The 16,956-nt window shown below is 35.5% G+C and overlaps 2 protein-coding genes across 7 annotated transcripts in view; both read left to right on the top strand.

The window, feature by feature from the left end:
• The window catches only part of LOC120628930 (POU domain, class 6, transcription factor 2), a 271,663-nt gene extending 269,754 nt beyond the window's left edge, over window positions 1-1,909 (top strand). For all 5 annotated transcript variants that reach the window (XM_039897611.1, XM_039897614.1, XM_039897615.1 and 2 more), the window contains 2 exons: window positions 130-266; window positions 1,660-1,909. In XM_039897611.1, coding sequence (XP_039753545.1) covers window positions 130-266; window positions 1,660-1,784 — 262 coding nt within the window. In that variant the 3' untranslated portion in view covers window positions 1,785-1,909. The remainder of the gene's footprint in view (window positions 1-129; window positions 267-1,659) is intronic.
• A 5,206-nt stretch (window positions 1,910-7,115) lies between these two features.
• LOC120628661 (tyrosine-protein phosphatase non-receptor type 4) overlaps window positions 7,116-16,956 on the top strand; it is a 30,646-nt gene continuing 20,805 nt past the window's right edge. For both annotated transcript variants that reach the window (XM_039897209.1, XM_039897211.1), the window contains exons 1-3: window positions 7,116-7,654; window positions 8,735-8,863; window positions 12,663-12,876. In XM_039897209.1, the coding sequence (XP_039753143.1) occupies window positions 7,505-7,654; window positions 8,735-8,863; window positions 12,663-12,876 (493 nt within the window). In that variant the 5' untranslated portion in view covers window positions 7,116-7,504. The remainder of the gene's footprint in view (window positions 7,655-8,734; window positions 8,864-12,662; window positions 12,877-16,956) is intronic.

Below are 16,956 nucleotides of genomic sequence, written 5' to 3' on the forward strand. Positions count from 1 at the left end.
GTTTGCACCATAATCTAATAATATCGTATGATAATGTACATTTATCATAACTTAAACCGTATACAAAGATCTTGCATGGAAAGAGAGTATTATTCCCACGTCATTAAAATCTACATTCCCTCATTCCAGGTACGCATCGGGGCAGAACCATCTGACGGACTTCATAGGAATGGAGCCGAGTAAGAAACGCAAGCGGCGGACGTCTTTCACACCTCAAGCGCTGGAGTTGCTGAACGCACATTTTGAGAGGAACACGCATCCTTCTGGTACGCACTTTTTTTCCTTTTTTAATTATTTGAGACATCCCTGGCGCAGTGAGCGCAGCGGTCTTATGACTGGAGGTGCCGGGTTCGAACTCCGACAGGCTGGCTATCGAAATGATAATCCATAGTCAATAGTCAATAGTCAAAATAGCTAATACAGAGTTTCTTGCCAGCTTTCTCGGTAGAATCTGCTTGCCGAAACGGTTGTAGATTTACTATAAACATACATACTTGTACTTGACGGTTCAAAAGTGTTTATAAAGTAGGCCTACTTGAAATGGCTTTAAAACCATTTTAAAGCCGGCAACGCATTGGTGGCTCCTCTGGTGCTGCAGATGTTTATGGGCGGCGGTGATCACTTACCATCAGGTGATCCACTTGCTCGTTTGCCCGCTATTAATATTTAAAAAAAAATATTACAAAAAAAAATTTTGAAGTTTGAATTCGCCCAATATAAAGCCCCTCTGGATACCAATTCTTTCCCTTTTATAAATCTACCTCTTTTATTGTAATACAATACAAGAGTTTGATAAAGAAAAAGAATGGCTAATTTGAGACGCTTCCATCAGTTTTTCTTACAATATATAAGGTTTATTAAGAGTCTGATAACCATAGTCCCTGTAATACAATACGAGAGTTTGATAAAGAAAAAAAGGGATGGCTAAGTTTTGAGACGCGTCCATCAGTTTTTCTTACAATATATAAGGTTTATTAAGTGTCTGATGAACATAGTCCCAAAATTTTGAAAGCTCGATGAAAAAGGTTTTAAAAGTTTGAACGGAAACACTGCAAATACATAATTCTTACATATTACACAGCACACTTTTATTTAAAGCACAAGTTCCACTAAGCAAAATTAATTACCTACGTGCTTTTGAAGATCCGCAAGTCAAACCTGCCCAAGATCTTTTATGTAATTGATTAGTGTTTTGGTGTCCCCCTTAAATTAAGTGATACACAGTCTTAAGAATTTTAATCTACCTTGAACTATTGAGGATTTTAAAAAAAATATTTTAATTTTTTATTGAATAGGCAGCCAATGGTATAAAATGAATTCACATTCAAAACAAAAACTAAAGTATAGGCATACTTTATCGATATATTAAATAAAACTTAAAACAACATCACTCTCTGCTAGTCTAATATAAAAATTTAAAAAAAATTATATTACTTACAAAAACAAATAAATAGACTAACAATAAAAATGTTATTATAATTTTTTTTTTCTTAAATATATTTCAACGGGTACATACCACGATAATGATTTGTCGATATTTCGACCCAGTTGCATGGATTGCGTTCACGACGGGACATTCTATATTAAAGAAATATTGATTAACCACAAAAATCTTAGTTAAAAATCTTTAATTATCATATTTTGTTCATATTCTTTCAGGAACCGAAATAACCGGCCTTGCCCACCAACTTGGCTATGAGCGGGAGGTGATCAGAATATGGTTCTGCAATAAGCGACAGGCCTTGAAGAACACCGTGCGGATGATGTCCAAGGGCATGGTCTAAACCAACTCTAACATCTAAACATTTAGAATAACCAACAAATAACTGTTAAAGCGACGATTAAATTATCATCAGATTACGTTAACATCAAGCAGGAGCGAATATCCGATTAAATTTATCATACAAAGTTAACTTGACTTACTCGTACCAAAAGTGATACTTTAAAAGTCTTTAATTTTTTTTTATTTTCAATAATGTCTCACCTTACTCAAACTTATCAGAGTAATGTTAAGACTTAAGAAACCAGCATTAAGTTGCTGTGTTTGAATGAAGTTATCAAAAAATGTGGTAGGTTTGAAAATTTGAATTCTTTATACCGCAGCTCTGTTGGCTAGAATGAGTAGCAAAAGGATACATGATATTTATTACAGTTATGCTATTCTATCTTATAAAAGTATTAATACTTACTCCAAAACAACTAAGAAGAAATTAAAGAAAGGGATATTCGTCAAGCGTACCTTTTTGTACCAAATTTAGTAAGGAACTAAAAATATTTCAAACTTAGCCACGGCAGCTAAGAGTGACTTTTGTCAAAGCCACAAAGTTATGCGAAAACTCAAAGACGCGTTGGTCTTTTTATAATTTGCATTATCTACAATATTATAGACATGCTATGTAAAATTCCTTTCGAAGTCGTAAAACTGGCCTTATTCGAATCATGTTACGATTCCAGCCAACTTTAGTAACGTAATACGATTTTTTTAACATAAATAAAATGTAAATTAACATTTCGACTGATATATTCGTCTCGACGTAGCTACTTTTACAATGATATATAAATGGTAGTTTAATATAGGTGTTTAGTACAAACTCAAAAATAACTAATGGTCGTCACAATTTAATATTATACTCTTTATATATTTATTTGAAGACGTTTGATGATTTGTTAAACCTTCACGGTGGCGACTATAAGCAGAAAACTCTGCTCTGATTATGTTTATTAAAATATTTTAAAAAAGCAAGTAACTCATGTGTTGAATGCACGCCACTGATGGAAAACCTTGTAATGTGACTTTGCAACATTCCGCGAAACTAGCAAAGACTTTGCGGTTGTTCGCACAGTATTTGTCTCAGTGGTCTAGAGTTTTTGTGGATCTATTTGGTCCTGTGTGTGGAATATATATTCTATAAAGCAAGCCGGTTAGTGATCTTTTAGTCACATTGATGGTAGGCATGTATTTAATTGTTTGCTTTTCCTGCATGCGTTTTAGGAGTGCGGGATGCCGGCACGCTTTATTTGGGACCTATTGGGCTTTGATTCTCTCATTAAAATTATTGCAAACTTGAAACTTCATTCTTAACTAAGTGCGCAAACTTATGACGTACATTTGGAACGCTTAGAGACAGCTCGTAATTTGATGCAGAATCAAGGCTCTGGATGGAGTTAATTTTTCGCGGATTATTGCAAAGCAATTTTGTTATTAGCGTCTTTTTATTGTTGTTTTTATCAAAAATACATTGATGTAAAATAGCATAATATCGACAAATTTGATATCGCTAATCTTTATTTGTTTAAAGCAAATTGGACACTTGTCATGACAAAATAATCTAAGCAGCTGAATCATTTTTATTTATATAACAATGCATTTTGTAAATAAGTACAACATTTTGGAAAATTAACTCACGGCGATAAAAGAATGTAGTTTATAGCAAACATTAATTTATTGAAATACTCTGAGTTGTTTCGTTTTACATAGCAAATGTTGCACTTTATAGTTTTAGGATAAAATAACAATATTATGAAAGTAGTTAAAATGTGTCGTCAATCTTAGTGGCCTACTGATTTCCTTTCGATTATTAATTTCTGTTAATAGATAGGTTTAAAGCGATATGTATAGAATAATTATGTGCATTGTCGTAAATTGTAAATATTGTTCTCGTAATTTTAGTTTATTAAAATGTATTATTAGTTTTATGTAATTATAACTGAACTATAAGTTTAGCTTGGTAAGATCTTTTTCTAGGTATTTAAGTTAGATATTTGTTGCAATATATGATGATTTTTCATAAAAATTTGCCTTCGTTTCCATGTTTGCAGAATACTTATTTGTTCAATGCAATTTTCTATTAGAAAAATACAAGTAACAGCAGGTCTGAGTTGAACCAATAAACCAACTACACTGTGCATATTATTTGGGCAGCTACGAAAAAAAACTAATAAAATTGCCTCGCATTTGGAAAGTAGATTTCGAAATATTATACTTATAGATTTTCAAAAAAAATATAAAATTATTATATATGTTTTAAGTGAAGGGAGGTGCCCGAAAAATGTGCACATTTCTAATTTTTTTCTAATTCAGTTTATTCGTTTGTGATAGTAAACTTAACAAAATATAATATACAAATGTCACTTGATAGAAGACTTTGGATCCAGTATTTGATTTTAGAGTCATACAACCTAAGTTATTCTATTTATTAATCAAGCAATAATTATATTATGTAAATAAATAACGATCCCATTTCAATAAAGACCCGCTGTTATAATATGTATTACCGATAGTAATAAGGCTGTAATTTAACGTATGTTAATGACCAATGAAAACCAACTTGTGATCATTAATATTTGTACTGTTACCTACTACTTAACAAGAGTCGTTAAAAAATAATATTATAAAATTGAACATATTTTTCGGCTGTTGAAAAATTGTAAATACAATATTAAGGATAATAAAAAAACTATTTGGATTAATATTTAGGAACAAAGGGAAAAAATATTATCAAAATTTATATTTTCAAAAATTATTACAAGTGCAAAAAATGTGTATTTAAAAAAAAGGAATGTTTGGCCATAATCAAAATTTATCGAGTACGCATATTTTATCGACTACAACACACCACTACGCCCACAAAAAAGCAGTATGGTAAACAGTGACTTAAAAACAAAATTGTGCGATGCGATATTGTATGTAATGTACTTATAATGGAATCAAGTGTTTCGTATACACCTATTTCAATTTTTAATCGTGTTAGAACTAATTGGATACCGTAGGATAGTAAGTATATACAATATTCTGTGTTTCACTAGATACAATCAGTTTATCAATATCCGATATTAGAATCGATACAAAGCATTCGATAGTAAACGTGCTTTAAATATCGATACATTTAAAAAAAACATACGAAACATTTGACTCCTAACAAACATTAGCGTAATAGATCAGCATAGAATGCTAAGTACAAATAATTATTTAACGATAAACTGCTAGTCCGTTACATATAAAACTAATATTATAAATTTTATTACACGGCAAAATCGCGTCGCACCCTGGTTTTCATGATCCGCATGTATTTATAATAATAATAGTTTAAAATACAATTATTAAAAGTCTACTACACATAACTTCACCTGTAACACATATTCAAACCAAACTGTAACAGTATATAATAGTGTATTAATTTTTCTTCCTGTAATGGTACCGAATGGATGACTATGGCTGCGGGATTATGAAGAGAAGCAGATTAAAGGCAGATAACTGTTTGAACAATTGTTTTATTCTTTATTCATTTGTAACCTATTCATTCTTTTATTTTGACGGCTGATTGGCGCAGTTGGCCGTGACTCTCTGATTCCGAGGCTGTGAGTTCGATTCTTACAACTGGTTTTTTTTGTGTTATGAACATAAATGTTTTTCAGTGTCTGGGCGTTTATCTGTATATTATGAGTATTTATAAGTATTTATGTACATTATTTATAAATATTCATCAGTAATCGTAGTGCTCATAGCACGAGCTGCGCTTGCTATGGAACTAGTTGGCGATGTGTGTACTTATTGTCGTAACCTATTCATTCTTTTATTTAGACGACCCAATGGCGCAGTTGGCCGTGACTCTCTGATTCCGAGGCTGTGAGTTCGATTCTTACAACAGGAATTTTTTGTGCTATGAACATAAATGCTTTTCAGTGCCTGGGTGTTTATCTGTACATTATTTATATATATTCATTAGTTATCGTAGTGCTCATAACTCGAGCTGCGCTTACTATGGGTCTAGATGGCGATGTTTATATCGTCGTAATATATTTAAAATAACGGTGCAAGTGGGCAAGAGCTTCCACACAGAGACAAAGTTCGATCATCGTTACGCGGCTCTAACTTTTTAGAGTTATATGCGTTTTTAATTTAAACAATTTAAAATATAACTTGCTTTAACGGTGAAATGAAACATTGTGTGGTTCCATAACGTTAAAAGCGTGTGAAATCTATCAATCCGTTCTTGGCCAGCGTGGTAGACTACAATCTAAACCCTTCGCATTCTGAGAGGAACCACGTGCCCTGTAATGCACGGGAATAATGATACTCAATACAACAAATGTGAAAGTTTGTATGGATGGATGTTTGTAACTCAGAAAAACTGAAATAAGTATGTTATAGTCTGAAATAGCACGAAGGATACTTTTTATGATATCCGTGGGATATAATCTAGGTATGTCCGATTATGTCTTACAGTTCAGGAGTCATAAAATAACATACGCATATACATCAAAAATTTCACGCGAACTAAGTGGTGGGCACCGACTGGTTTCATGAGCGTACCCAGGTGGGTGGGCAGCTGTCCCCCCCGGAAATTTCAACTCCCTTAACTGCAGTATCGATTATAGAGCCCTCTTAAAAAATTTCACAAAACAGCCGCGGATGAAGCCCTGTACGCCCATGGCTAATTAGTTAGTTATGTTATAATTGCGGAAGTGTGTTTGTCTATTTGTTAACTTTGTTCGGCTCAATCGTTCAGTACAGCAGGAACGTCACTCAAAGGGCCACAACAACTATAAACTTGTAACGATGTGTGTGGTAACAATAAAGAATAAACACCGGAATAGTTAGGTATTTAGTGTTTTGCCCCCTAAAGTTGTTTAATACTAGTTGGAGCCCCCTTTCCTCAGATGAAGGAGCTACTATAGTTTAGTCCTATAAGTTAATAAATAAATAAGTTATGTGCTCCTTTGAAATGCCTTCTCAAATTCAATATGGCTTTAAAGGTTTATGATTTAAAAAAATAACTAAAAAACCAACCGATTTAGAAATTATTGTTTTAGACTTTCTAAAACTTAAAATTTGAAGTCAAATTTTGTAGCAGGAATAATGGCTACAACTTTGGTGACATCATAATGAATATTCAATTCAATTCTTGTTTATGGCTTTGGTCTGTGCCAACTAGGCACAAGGCACGCCAATGTCTTGTAGATGAAGAAAGCACGAAGGAGATTGATCGGCGAAACTAATGAAAAGTTAATTTTGAATATAATGAATATAATAAACTATCATCTCTCATCAGTTACTGAACGCTAAAGTAAAAACGTCAATGTCATTGTCAAATTTCAATATGGCGACGCGATAGTACGTCAGGGGAAGTGTATTTCTCGTTTTCTATTTTAATTCCGTAGATTTCTAAATACTTTACTCAACATAACCAATAGTATCACATACAATAATAAAACAAATATTACTTCACAAAACGATCTTCACAAGACAATAATCAAGTGCGCTTGAAACGAAATTTCCGACAATAATATTGAACATGTAAAAATGTAGTGTTAATTCTTATTTGAGTTTGGATTAGCTCTTCAAACATATACGTACAGGAATACCTAAACAATATTCCCATAGTGCATGATTCACAAGGTTAGAGGTTACGGTGCGATGTATAATTGATTAATTCATTTGTGAAATTAACGTAGGTCTGTAGGGAATTTATCCCGTTAATTAATCCAATAATAAGTCAATGCAATGATCGAGAGTGTCTCTCGTCGAGCGTTTAGCAGTTCCAGCGGTACATACAATGTACGCGCATCGGAACTGGCTCGCGAAAGGAAGCTTAACATCTTCAATGTCACGATCGTGTTTTTGGACGAAACCCAGCACTCGTTTCAGATCGAGGTGAGTTCATGATTTCATATTTGAAGAAATTTAGCTGTCTATTCTATATTTATTATGGTTCGTGAATGACAGGCTTAATTTTCGAGATAAATCAATGTTATTGGTCCCACCAACATGCAGTATTTTTGTTTAGGATTGTTATAGCTGATAATAACCACAGGGAAAGCTTTGCCCTCTTTATGGGTTTTAAGTTTCCCAGGGCTCTAAAACCTAGCTAATTATCTAATCTTGATGACTTTATAAACCTGTAATAGAGTGTGTTAGTTAAAGCTCTGCTTGCCTCTATCTTATTCTTCTTCTTCTACCTCAATATCTTATGAATGGATACTTTAGTTAGCTGTGGTACATTAATTAGCTGTGGTACAATTATTTACGGTGTTCTCTCCACTATGTTACGTTGCTAAACATAAATGTTGCTGAAATTCTTTGTTGTGTTATGTTAAAGTAGCACCGTGAAAATTGAAAAACAACATGATGCTTTGTATTAGCAATGTAATAATTAATAAACACTCTATATATATTTAACACTATACTTACAGCACAGTGCCAGTGCTAATTTTAGAGATTTACATAGAGGAACAATAGTGTTCACAAAGAATCTCAATTATTACCAGGTACTTGTCTACATATTGGTATTGTTGGATGTCCCTAATGGTAGTGGAAGATTTTTACAAATTCTTTATTAAGTACTGTTAGAGACACAGTAGTGGAGAATTTTTAAAAGTCCTCTATTGGGTACTTTGGGGTACACTGTAGTGGAGGATTTTTACAAGTCCTCTATTGGGTACTGTTGAAGACAAGGAAGTGGAGAGTTTTTACAAGTCCTCTATTGGGTACATTTGGAGACACGGTAGTGGAGGATTTTCACAACCAAAATCTCCATTCAAACCCAGGACATGATCCGTCATTGAACATGCTAACCACTAGACAGGCAGTTGCAAGAGTACATTTGTTAAATTAGCCAATGACAACCAATATAAACTGTTTCAAACTGAACTGATAATCTTAATCTGATAAATACAAGTTTAGTTCTAGTCTCACAATTGGATATTACAATAATATAAAATTATATTGTTTCAGAAAAAAGCTAAAGGAAGTGGCCTCTTAGAACTTGTGTTTCAACACCTAGAGTTGATTGAGAAAGATTATTTTGGATTGCAATTCACAGAAAATGGTTCTCCTCCAAATTCTACTAACACTGAGATTACGGTAATTTACTTACATATTTATTTATAAAAACAATAAGTATAAACTTTCTGCCGCTTTATAAAGCCTTTTGAAATGTTCAATGGAAATGTCTAGCTCGTTGTTCTTTTATTAAAGCATGAAGGTGAAAGTGAACCATGAAGAAAAATAAAATATATAAATAAAAAGAAAATTAAGTAATGAAAAAATACTAACTTTTATTATTATAAACATGCTTATGTTGTTCGTAAACCTTATAATGTATATTACTCAAAGATAACCGGAAAGTAACAATTAATGACACATTATTTCCTTCACCATTAAATAAACACATTTTAAACAATTTTCCTGAATTATGAAACAAGATTGTGGCCCGTTTCTTTGTCCGTTTTTATAATTGATTCCTATGTCCACAGGATGCAAACTTTAAATCTGCTCAATTTCATTATGATTGAAATTAAATGAAAATAATTTTTTGAACAATATCATTTTTATCATTCATATGCACAATGATGAATGTATAAGTTGAAACTGAGTTCAAGTGATAACTCCCACCTCCGAAACAAATAAAATAACCTCACCATCATCATCATATAAACCTAAAACTGGCCTACTACAGAGCATGGGTCTCCTCCCACAATGAGAAGGGTATAAGGCTGAAGTCAAACACACTGGCCCGGTGCGGATTGGTAGAATCCACACCCGTTTGAGAACTTTATGGGAACCCTCAGGCATGCAGGTTTTCTCACGATGTTTTCCTACGCTGAGGGATAGATTGCACCCTGGATGATATGGGATGAAAAACCGAAACAACGCTGAAAAAGTTGCGGACAACAGCATATAATATACCTATGTTATTTTTATTTTAGTATTTTAATTAAAAAGAGTTATTATGTAGTCTAAGGTGATAAATAAGAATTGGCTAACCTATTAGGAACATTGCAGTTATTTTAAACCAATATCCCTAATTAGTTTCTTCGCAGGATCGTACCATATCGCGCTTGATGGCACGACTTTGTCTGAATCCACGGCTAAGCCACCTACCACAACAGACCAGAGTAAATTAAGAAGTTATAAATTAGTAGTAAATAATGTTAAAATTTTCTCCGCCGGGAATCTAACCCGAGATCTATCATTTATAAGACCGCTGCGCCTACCACCGCGCCAGTCAGGTACCTAGGTCGTCAACAGGTAAAGGCAGAACAACACTGCGTTATGCGCTGTTTGCAAAAATATATGTTATGTGAGGAAACAACAAACATCCACATGTTCTACATTAAGTGTCGGTATGCCGAATATGCTTAATAACAATTTGTATACTGATATATTTGTATACTGTATATATATACACAACCTAACTATTTTCTGTAGTTATGGTTTTTGAAGTTATACTTCTTTTGGGGCGGTAGGAAAAAATGGTGAGAGTTAATTTTTACGATGCGCGCGCACACCGTCACAAAAAACCAACATCCTTAAGTTAGCTATAGCTCCTTAAGTCATAGTAAAAATTTTTGATTTACAAAAAAAGGTTTTACAGTGTACAATTTCAATTCTCAAAGTTTGGTGTTTCAATTGATTCAATTGTACAAAAATCTCAAATTTAATTTTAAATCAAACTTGTTTGTCCGATACCTTATTTCTAGTGTAGTTTTTTCTACAAACGTAGAATGAGGCGAAAGATAAAATTTTTGAAATGATTTTTATCTGTCAAAGAAGTATAACTTCTAACGCGTGCAACCAATGGCGTAAAAAAAGTGTGTTAAGTACACACACTTTTTTTTTACGCCATTGGTTACCTAGAAGAAGATCGCTATGAAGAGCGATAAGGCCTCCAATTGCATACGTTGTCTTTCGATTGCTTTCCTTCTGTATGTACTACACACTTTTGTGGTGTACAATAATACTATATTCGATCATTCATAAGTGTGATATTTGCGAATCATGACAGTACTATATGCCGTAACTACATTGCTGCAAGTGATTTGATGGTAAAGTAGAAATTAGTTGTTGAAGTGTGCAGTTTATGTCGTCGTCGGATTTATCTCCTATGTTGTGTGTCGAAAAACCGTCGTCGTCGTCGTCGTATACCCGTATTCGATATTAACATTATGCTTTTTTAGCCTATTAATAATCATTTCCAATTTAGCGCCCTATTCTCTACGGTAGGAAAACATGTGTCGCAGAGGGTGGAGAATAACGCCTACACACTTCTACGTAACTGCCTCGTTAGTCTTTTGGCATGATTAACTCCGGATCACGGGGTACTGGGTTCGAATCCTATATTGGGCCAACAATTATAGGGTATTGTTAAGGAATTTTCAGTGAAAACACCCGTGTCAACCCCCGTGCCTCGGAGAGCACGTTAAGACGTTGATCTCGGTAATTTTCACTTACTCGTGTTAACAGTCGTTAAAGCCCACTACCCCGCATTGGATCAGCGTGGTTGGTCTATGCTCTACAAATCTGTCTAATAAAATAGGCCTGAATAGGCTGCGGATGATGATTCGCTGGCGATTAAGCCACGTAACGGATAGCATATAACAAAGTGTGGTTCCACCTTTATACTTAATATTTTGTTAAATGCATTTGTAACGAGATTTCATTGCACTTGGATTAACAAAGTACTTAAAGACAATACACCTGTTATCAGTACAATATCAATGATAAGCCGCGTATATTATAAAAAAATAAAGTACCAATAATAAACGTAAGATTATGTAAATGAGTGTGAGTCATACAACACTTGAACCGTGAAATGAAACTTTAGGATTAGGATGTCATGCTATAATGTGCAATTTGTCACATTATCGTCCTTACTGACTCATATTCTACGAATTTTTTTTTTAATAATATGGCCGTTTTTAATTAGATACTTAGTTTGAACACCGAACGAGTTTTAAACAGAAATCAGTCATCAATGTGTGCACACGTCATTTGGGAGATACAATTTTTATTATTCTTTTTTTTATTTTGCTCATTGTGTTTATTGTTTAATTTTTTGGTGAAACTTTTTCGTAATGTGAGTGAGATACATTCGCTATAAGATTTATGTTAAAGACTAATTTCGGCATCAGTGTTAGGAGAGGAGTAGCTTAGTGGATAAAGCGTTCAGGCCGCGATTGCCAGAGTCGCAGGTACAATTCCTGTCGGTTCCGAAAATTTAGGACATGCATTTTAAATTAATAAAATTGATAATGCGAGTGAGTTGTTGACATATTCGGATCCAATAATAAATTTTCGGGTGAACATAACCGGTTTATGTGCGTTTTTAATTTTAGCAAATTAATAATACTTTAACGGTGAAAGAAGAAATCGTGAGGGAACCTGAGCGTCTTAGAGTTCTCCATATGTTTTCTAAAGTTTTTTTTTTATTCCACTACAAGTTAGCCCTTGACTGAAATCTCACCTGGTGGTAAGTGATGATGCTAGTCTAAGATAGGGCTAACCTATTATTAGGGAGTATGGAATATGGCAGTTTACCCATACCCCTAATCGGTTTTACGCGACATCGCACCGGAACACTAAATCGCTTAGCGGCACGTATTTTTCAGTAACTAGCCACGGCCTCGGCTCTTACAAGACCAGCCCAGAGAAAATTCAAAAATCATAAATTCCCAACCGGGAATCGAACTCGGGACCTCCTACTTAAATTCACAACGCTCACCGTTGCGTCAGGGAGTTCGTCAAAAAGGTTCTCAAAGGAGGAGGAGCAGGTGTGTGTGTGTGATCTGCACTTGTGGCCAGTGTTGTGTACTACGGCCTTTATTCATTCTGATTGGAGATTCGTGCTCTGATGATGATGATGAGTAACTTTGTTTTTCAGCGTTGGCTTGACAGTGGGAAATCAGTTAAGAAGCAAGTTGGCGTTAACGCACAATTCTGGTTAGCAGTGCGTTTCTATCCACCCGAACCTTGCCGCCTTGCCGAGGAGTTTACGAGATACCTTCTATGTTTGCAACTGAGGAAACTGTTATTGGATGGTAGAATGTCAGCTCCGAAGAATACGGCTTTGTTACTTGCATCTTTTACTGTACAAGGTCAGTATTACTATAAACATATACACATTCGGAAATGTAAAACGTGTGAGTAGTAAAACTTCTACCCCGTTATTAATAAACGTGGCGTAACTTCAAAATATTAACGCAGTGTTTTGTCGCACATCAATTGACAGTACGGAAAGTGACAACACTACAGTAATGTTAATAACGTTATATTATTTTCTTAATCATACAATTATATAAAACTAGTCCACAAACTCGCTTTTTTTTGTGGGATATTTTGTAGATAAAGTTTTTCTATAAATCGTTTTATCCATATCATTCAAATAATTCATCAAAATTGTTCATTTTATTTATTGGCCTATAGAGCAGATCTAATAGCATCTTAAGTCTCTCCAAAAATGATTATTTGTTTTCTGTGTTAAATTATGAATTTGAATTCATCATCATCCATAGAATTAAAAACATACAGAACCCTTGTTCAGCCGTTATTGCATGAAGTGCACTGTGTCCAAAAACAGTGATAAACCCCGCGCACGACTGCTGACTTTACACCCGCGCAATATCGCTAGCTCACAAACTTTTTCACATTTAGAACATTAGAGGGAAAATAATTACTGTCAACTGCTAAATGGAATGAAGTGACTAATCGCCTGTTCGAGAAACAATACCTACTAAAGCGGAGTGGTTTTTGATGCTTCAATATTAGTCGCGTACACGGTTTCTGTACGTTCCTAATTCTGTGTCATTATCATTTCAACATAAGGTCAGCCATTGCTGGACATAGAATTTTAAAGGGATTTCCACATTCAACAGTCTTAACACGCTTGCCTTTAGCAACTTCCTGCGCCTTGCTAGTAGGCCTACCGACGCTGAGTTTTCCAGTTCGGGGCGCCTTGGGACCCCAAAGTATATCGGTCTGATTCGCAACTTTTTCAGCTTTATTTACTTTTATTACTCTAGTTCTCTCTTCCTTTTTTTTCGCTCCTTGAAGACATACCTACTTGTTATACTTTTGGCATATGCTTTACAACCGATCGCCTGTCTACCATCCTTCGGGATGTTTTGTTGGCGGAACCTACCTAACCTATCTATCTTTTGTCGGCCGTTTGGTGCAGTGGACAGCGACCCTGCTGTAACTGGAAAATATTTGTGTGAAGAACATGAAAGATTTTCAGTGTCAGGGTGTTTATCTGTAGGCATATTATAAGTAAATTCAAAAATGTTTTATTCGTGTATCACAGGCACTTATAAAGCGTTCGTACATATTAAATGTTACCCCTAATGTTAGCCGACGTTTATAACTACATTCGTTAATGTATAACTAAAGCTTTGAGGGTTAATAATGCGCCCTGGTCTAAAAAGCCAACTACAAACTTAGCCAGTTTATTTTTGATCTCACAGTCTTCAGTCAGTAAATTAATATTAAGCTATTAATTAAGAGCAATTCTTACCCAAGCTTTTTATCATACAATCTGTGGAGGATCGTAGACGAGTCCAATCCACAGTAGTGAAATAAAACAACAAGGTGTAGTCGTTTTACCGGAGATGCGTTCGCTTCAGAGTCAGCGAGTGAAGTGCGTGATTTGACCGCGTGAGGCGGGGTTTTATGCTCACAGAAGCGCGCGCATATCGGTATCTTTATTAGAGTATGAGACAAGGATGCAAATACAGGTAAAAGAGATAGCAATATTAGTAGACAGAGATAGTGATACATAAAGAGTGAAGCGGTTGTTTACAATTTGGTCAGCTTCAGTATGGTTGGTGACGGGGAAGCATCGACCGCTTAATTTAAATAAATCTTATGTTTAATTTTACAGCTATAAATCGTCTATATTTATTACTAATAAAATATACTCTAAATAGACTTATCGGAGATTAGGTCTCGCAACTAACTTATATTTTTCATACAAATAACCAATATATCTACCTTATCAACTATTAAAACATAACTTCCTTATTATAATAATCAACTGTTTGATACAAGGTCTCGTAAAAGTATTTGTTAATTTACTTAATCAATTTAGGTATCGTGAATCTTCAACAGTCTCCCCTCCGTGCGAAGATAACATCTGGAGCACTTCATGTTGAGGAAGATTGCGCGATTTTCACTAGGCGGGAAACCGGTCGCTTTAGTATTCCGGCGGTAGTGCGCACGTCTACTATACGTGTTTTTCCGTCTGGTCCGGGGTAGGTTTTGATGATTTCACCTCTTGGCCAGGTGCCTCGGGGAAGAGAATTATCGATTATTATTACAATGTCGCCGATGGTTGGGTTAATGAATCCATTTTGATTGTTGTTGTATCGCGGTGTTATCGTGGGTAGATATTCATTGAGCCAGCGTTTCCAGAAGTGATCGGTGAGGCGTTGTAATGTTTTCCATGTTGGGGGGCCGATGAGTTCGTCGTCCGTGAAATCTCCCATGCGAAGGTGCCCGCTTGATCTTCCAATCAGAAAGTGGTTTGGAGTTAAACCTTCTTGGTCATCTGGATCTAGGGATACCTCTGTTATAGGTCTTGAATTTATGAGGTGTTCTGCTTCTAGAAGTAATGTATGTAATATTTCTTCTTGAGGATGTCGTGTATTAAGGGTTGCGGTTAGTGCGGTTTTAACTGATCGCACTAGTCTCTCCCATGCTCCTCCCATGTGTGGAGCTCCTGGAGGTATGAATTTCCATTGAATTCCTTTTTCTTTGGATTTATCTATCATTTTTTCAAATGCTGTCTTGATTTCTTTATTTGCTCCGATGAAATTTGTTCCATTGTCGCTAAACATCGTTTTAGGTGTCCCTCGACGTGCTATCATTCTTCGCAGTGTGAGTATCATGTTATCTGCTGACAAGGATGTAGCAATCTCCAGATGAACTGCTCGCGTTGTGAGGCATGTATATAAAGCCACCCAGCGTTTATCTGTTTTTCTGCCAATTTTTATGGTTATTGGTCCGAAATAATCTACAGCAGTGCAGGTGAACGGGTATTGTTTGTGTTGCAGGCGTTCCACCGGTAAGTCTCCCAAAGGTGTTGTGATAGGAACGGCTTTGTGTATTCTACACCATTGGCATTCTCTTGCTATACTTTTGACGGTGTTTCGAAGGGATATCACATAGTATTTCTGTCGAATCTCGTTCATAATCGTGTTGTGATTACCGTGATTGTATTCTTGATGGTAATGGTTCACGATTAGTCGTGTAATCGGGTGTTTTCCATCGAGTATTATGGGTTTTTTGTAGGAAATCGCTATGTTGTTGGCAGCGGATAGGCGAGTTTCGAGATGCATTATATCATCTTCTATAACGGCGGTGAGTCTTCTTAGGCGGGATCCTTTGGCGAACTTCTTGTGATCTTTAAGGTTTTGAATTTCATTCTTAAAACTGTCATTTTGAATTCGTTGTATCAACATTGTTTCAGCTTGCTTGATGTATTTTCTTGATAATGGTATTAGTTTGTTCACGGTTTTTATAGTTGGTTCTTGATTCGTGGGTGTTTGTTGAGTCATCTGTTTTTTATACGGTTTCCAGGCTTTATCCTTGACGATTCGTTTAGTGGCGGTGACTTTGTCGGGTTTATTTAGTAATGTTTTAAAAACTTCGACGCTTTGTATGAAGCGTGCTGAGGCTCGTAGGTAACGTGTCCATGATGAGAAACGACTGACGTCTGGTATAGGTGGTTGAACGAGACGCGCCGTGGCTACTGTCTGTGTTTTTTCTTCGCCCGTAACTTGTAGTGAGCGATCACTGTGATCTTGAGGCCATTCGTTGCAGTCAAGTTTTAGGAATTCTGGACCGTTGAACCATCGATGGTTGCTGTCGAAATTTCGGGGTGCCGATCTAGTTGCGTCGTCAGCTACGTTTTGTTTAGTGGGTACGTATCTCCATTCTGATGTTTTTGAGAGTTCTTCTATTTCAGCTAGTCTGTGTGCGACGAAGGTTTTGAACGTGCGTGGGTCGGATTTGATCCATGCTAATACCGTTCGAGAGTCTGACCAGTAATACTTCTTCTTAATATTGGTGTCCATTTCTTGGTGAATGCTGTTTGCTAGACGGCAGCCAAGCACTGCGGCTTGTAATTCTAATCGTGGTATAGAGGTAGGTTTGAGTGGGGCCACCTTGGCTTTTGCTGC

Source organism: Pararge aegeria, chromosome 13, assembly GCF_905163445.1.
Source record: "Pararge aegeria chromosome 13, ilParAegt1.1, whole genome shotgun sequence".
In the NCBI taxonomy this organism is placed as follows: domain Eukaryota; kingdom Metazoa; phylum Arthropoda; class Insecta; order Lepidoptera; family Nymphalidae; genus Pararge; species Pararge aegeria.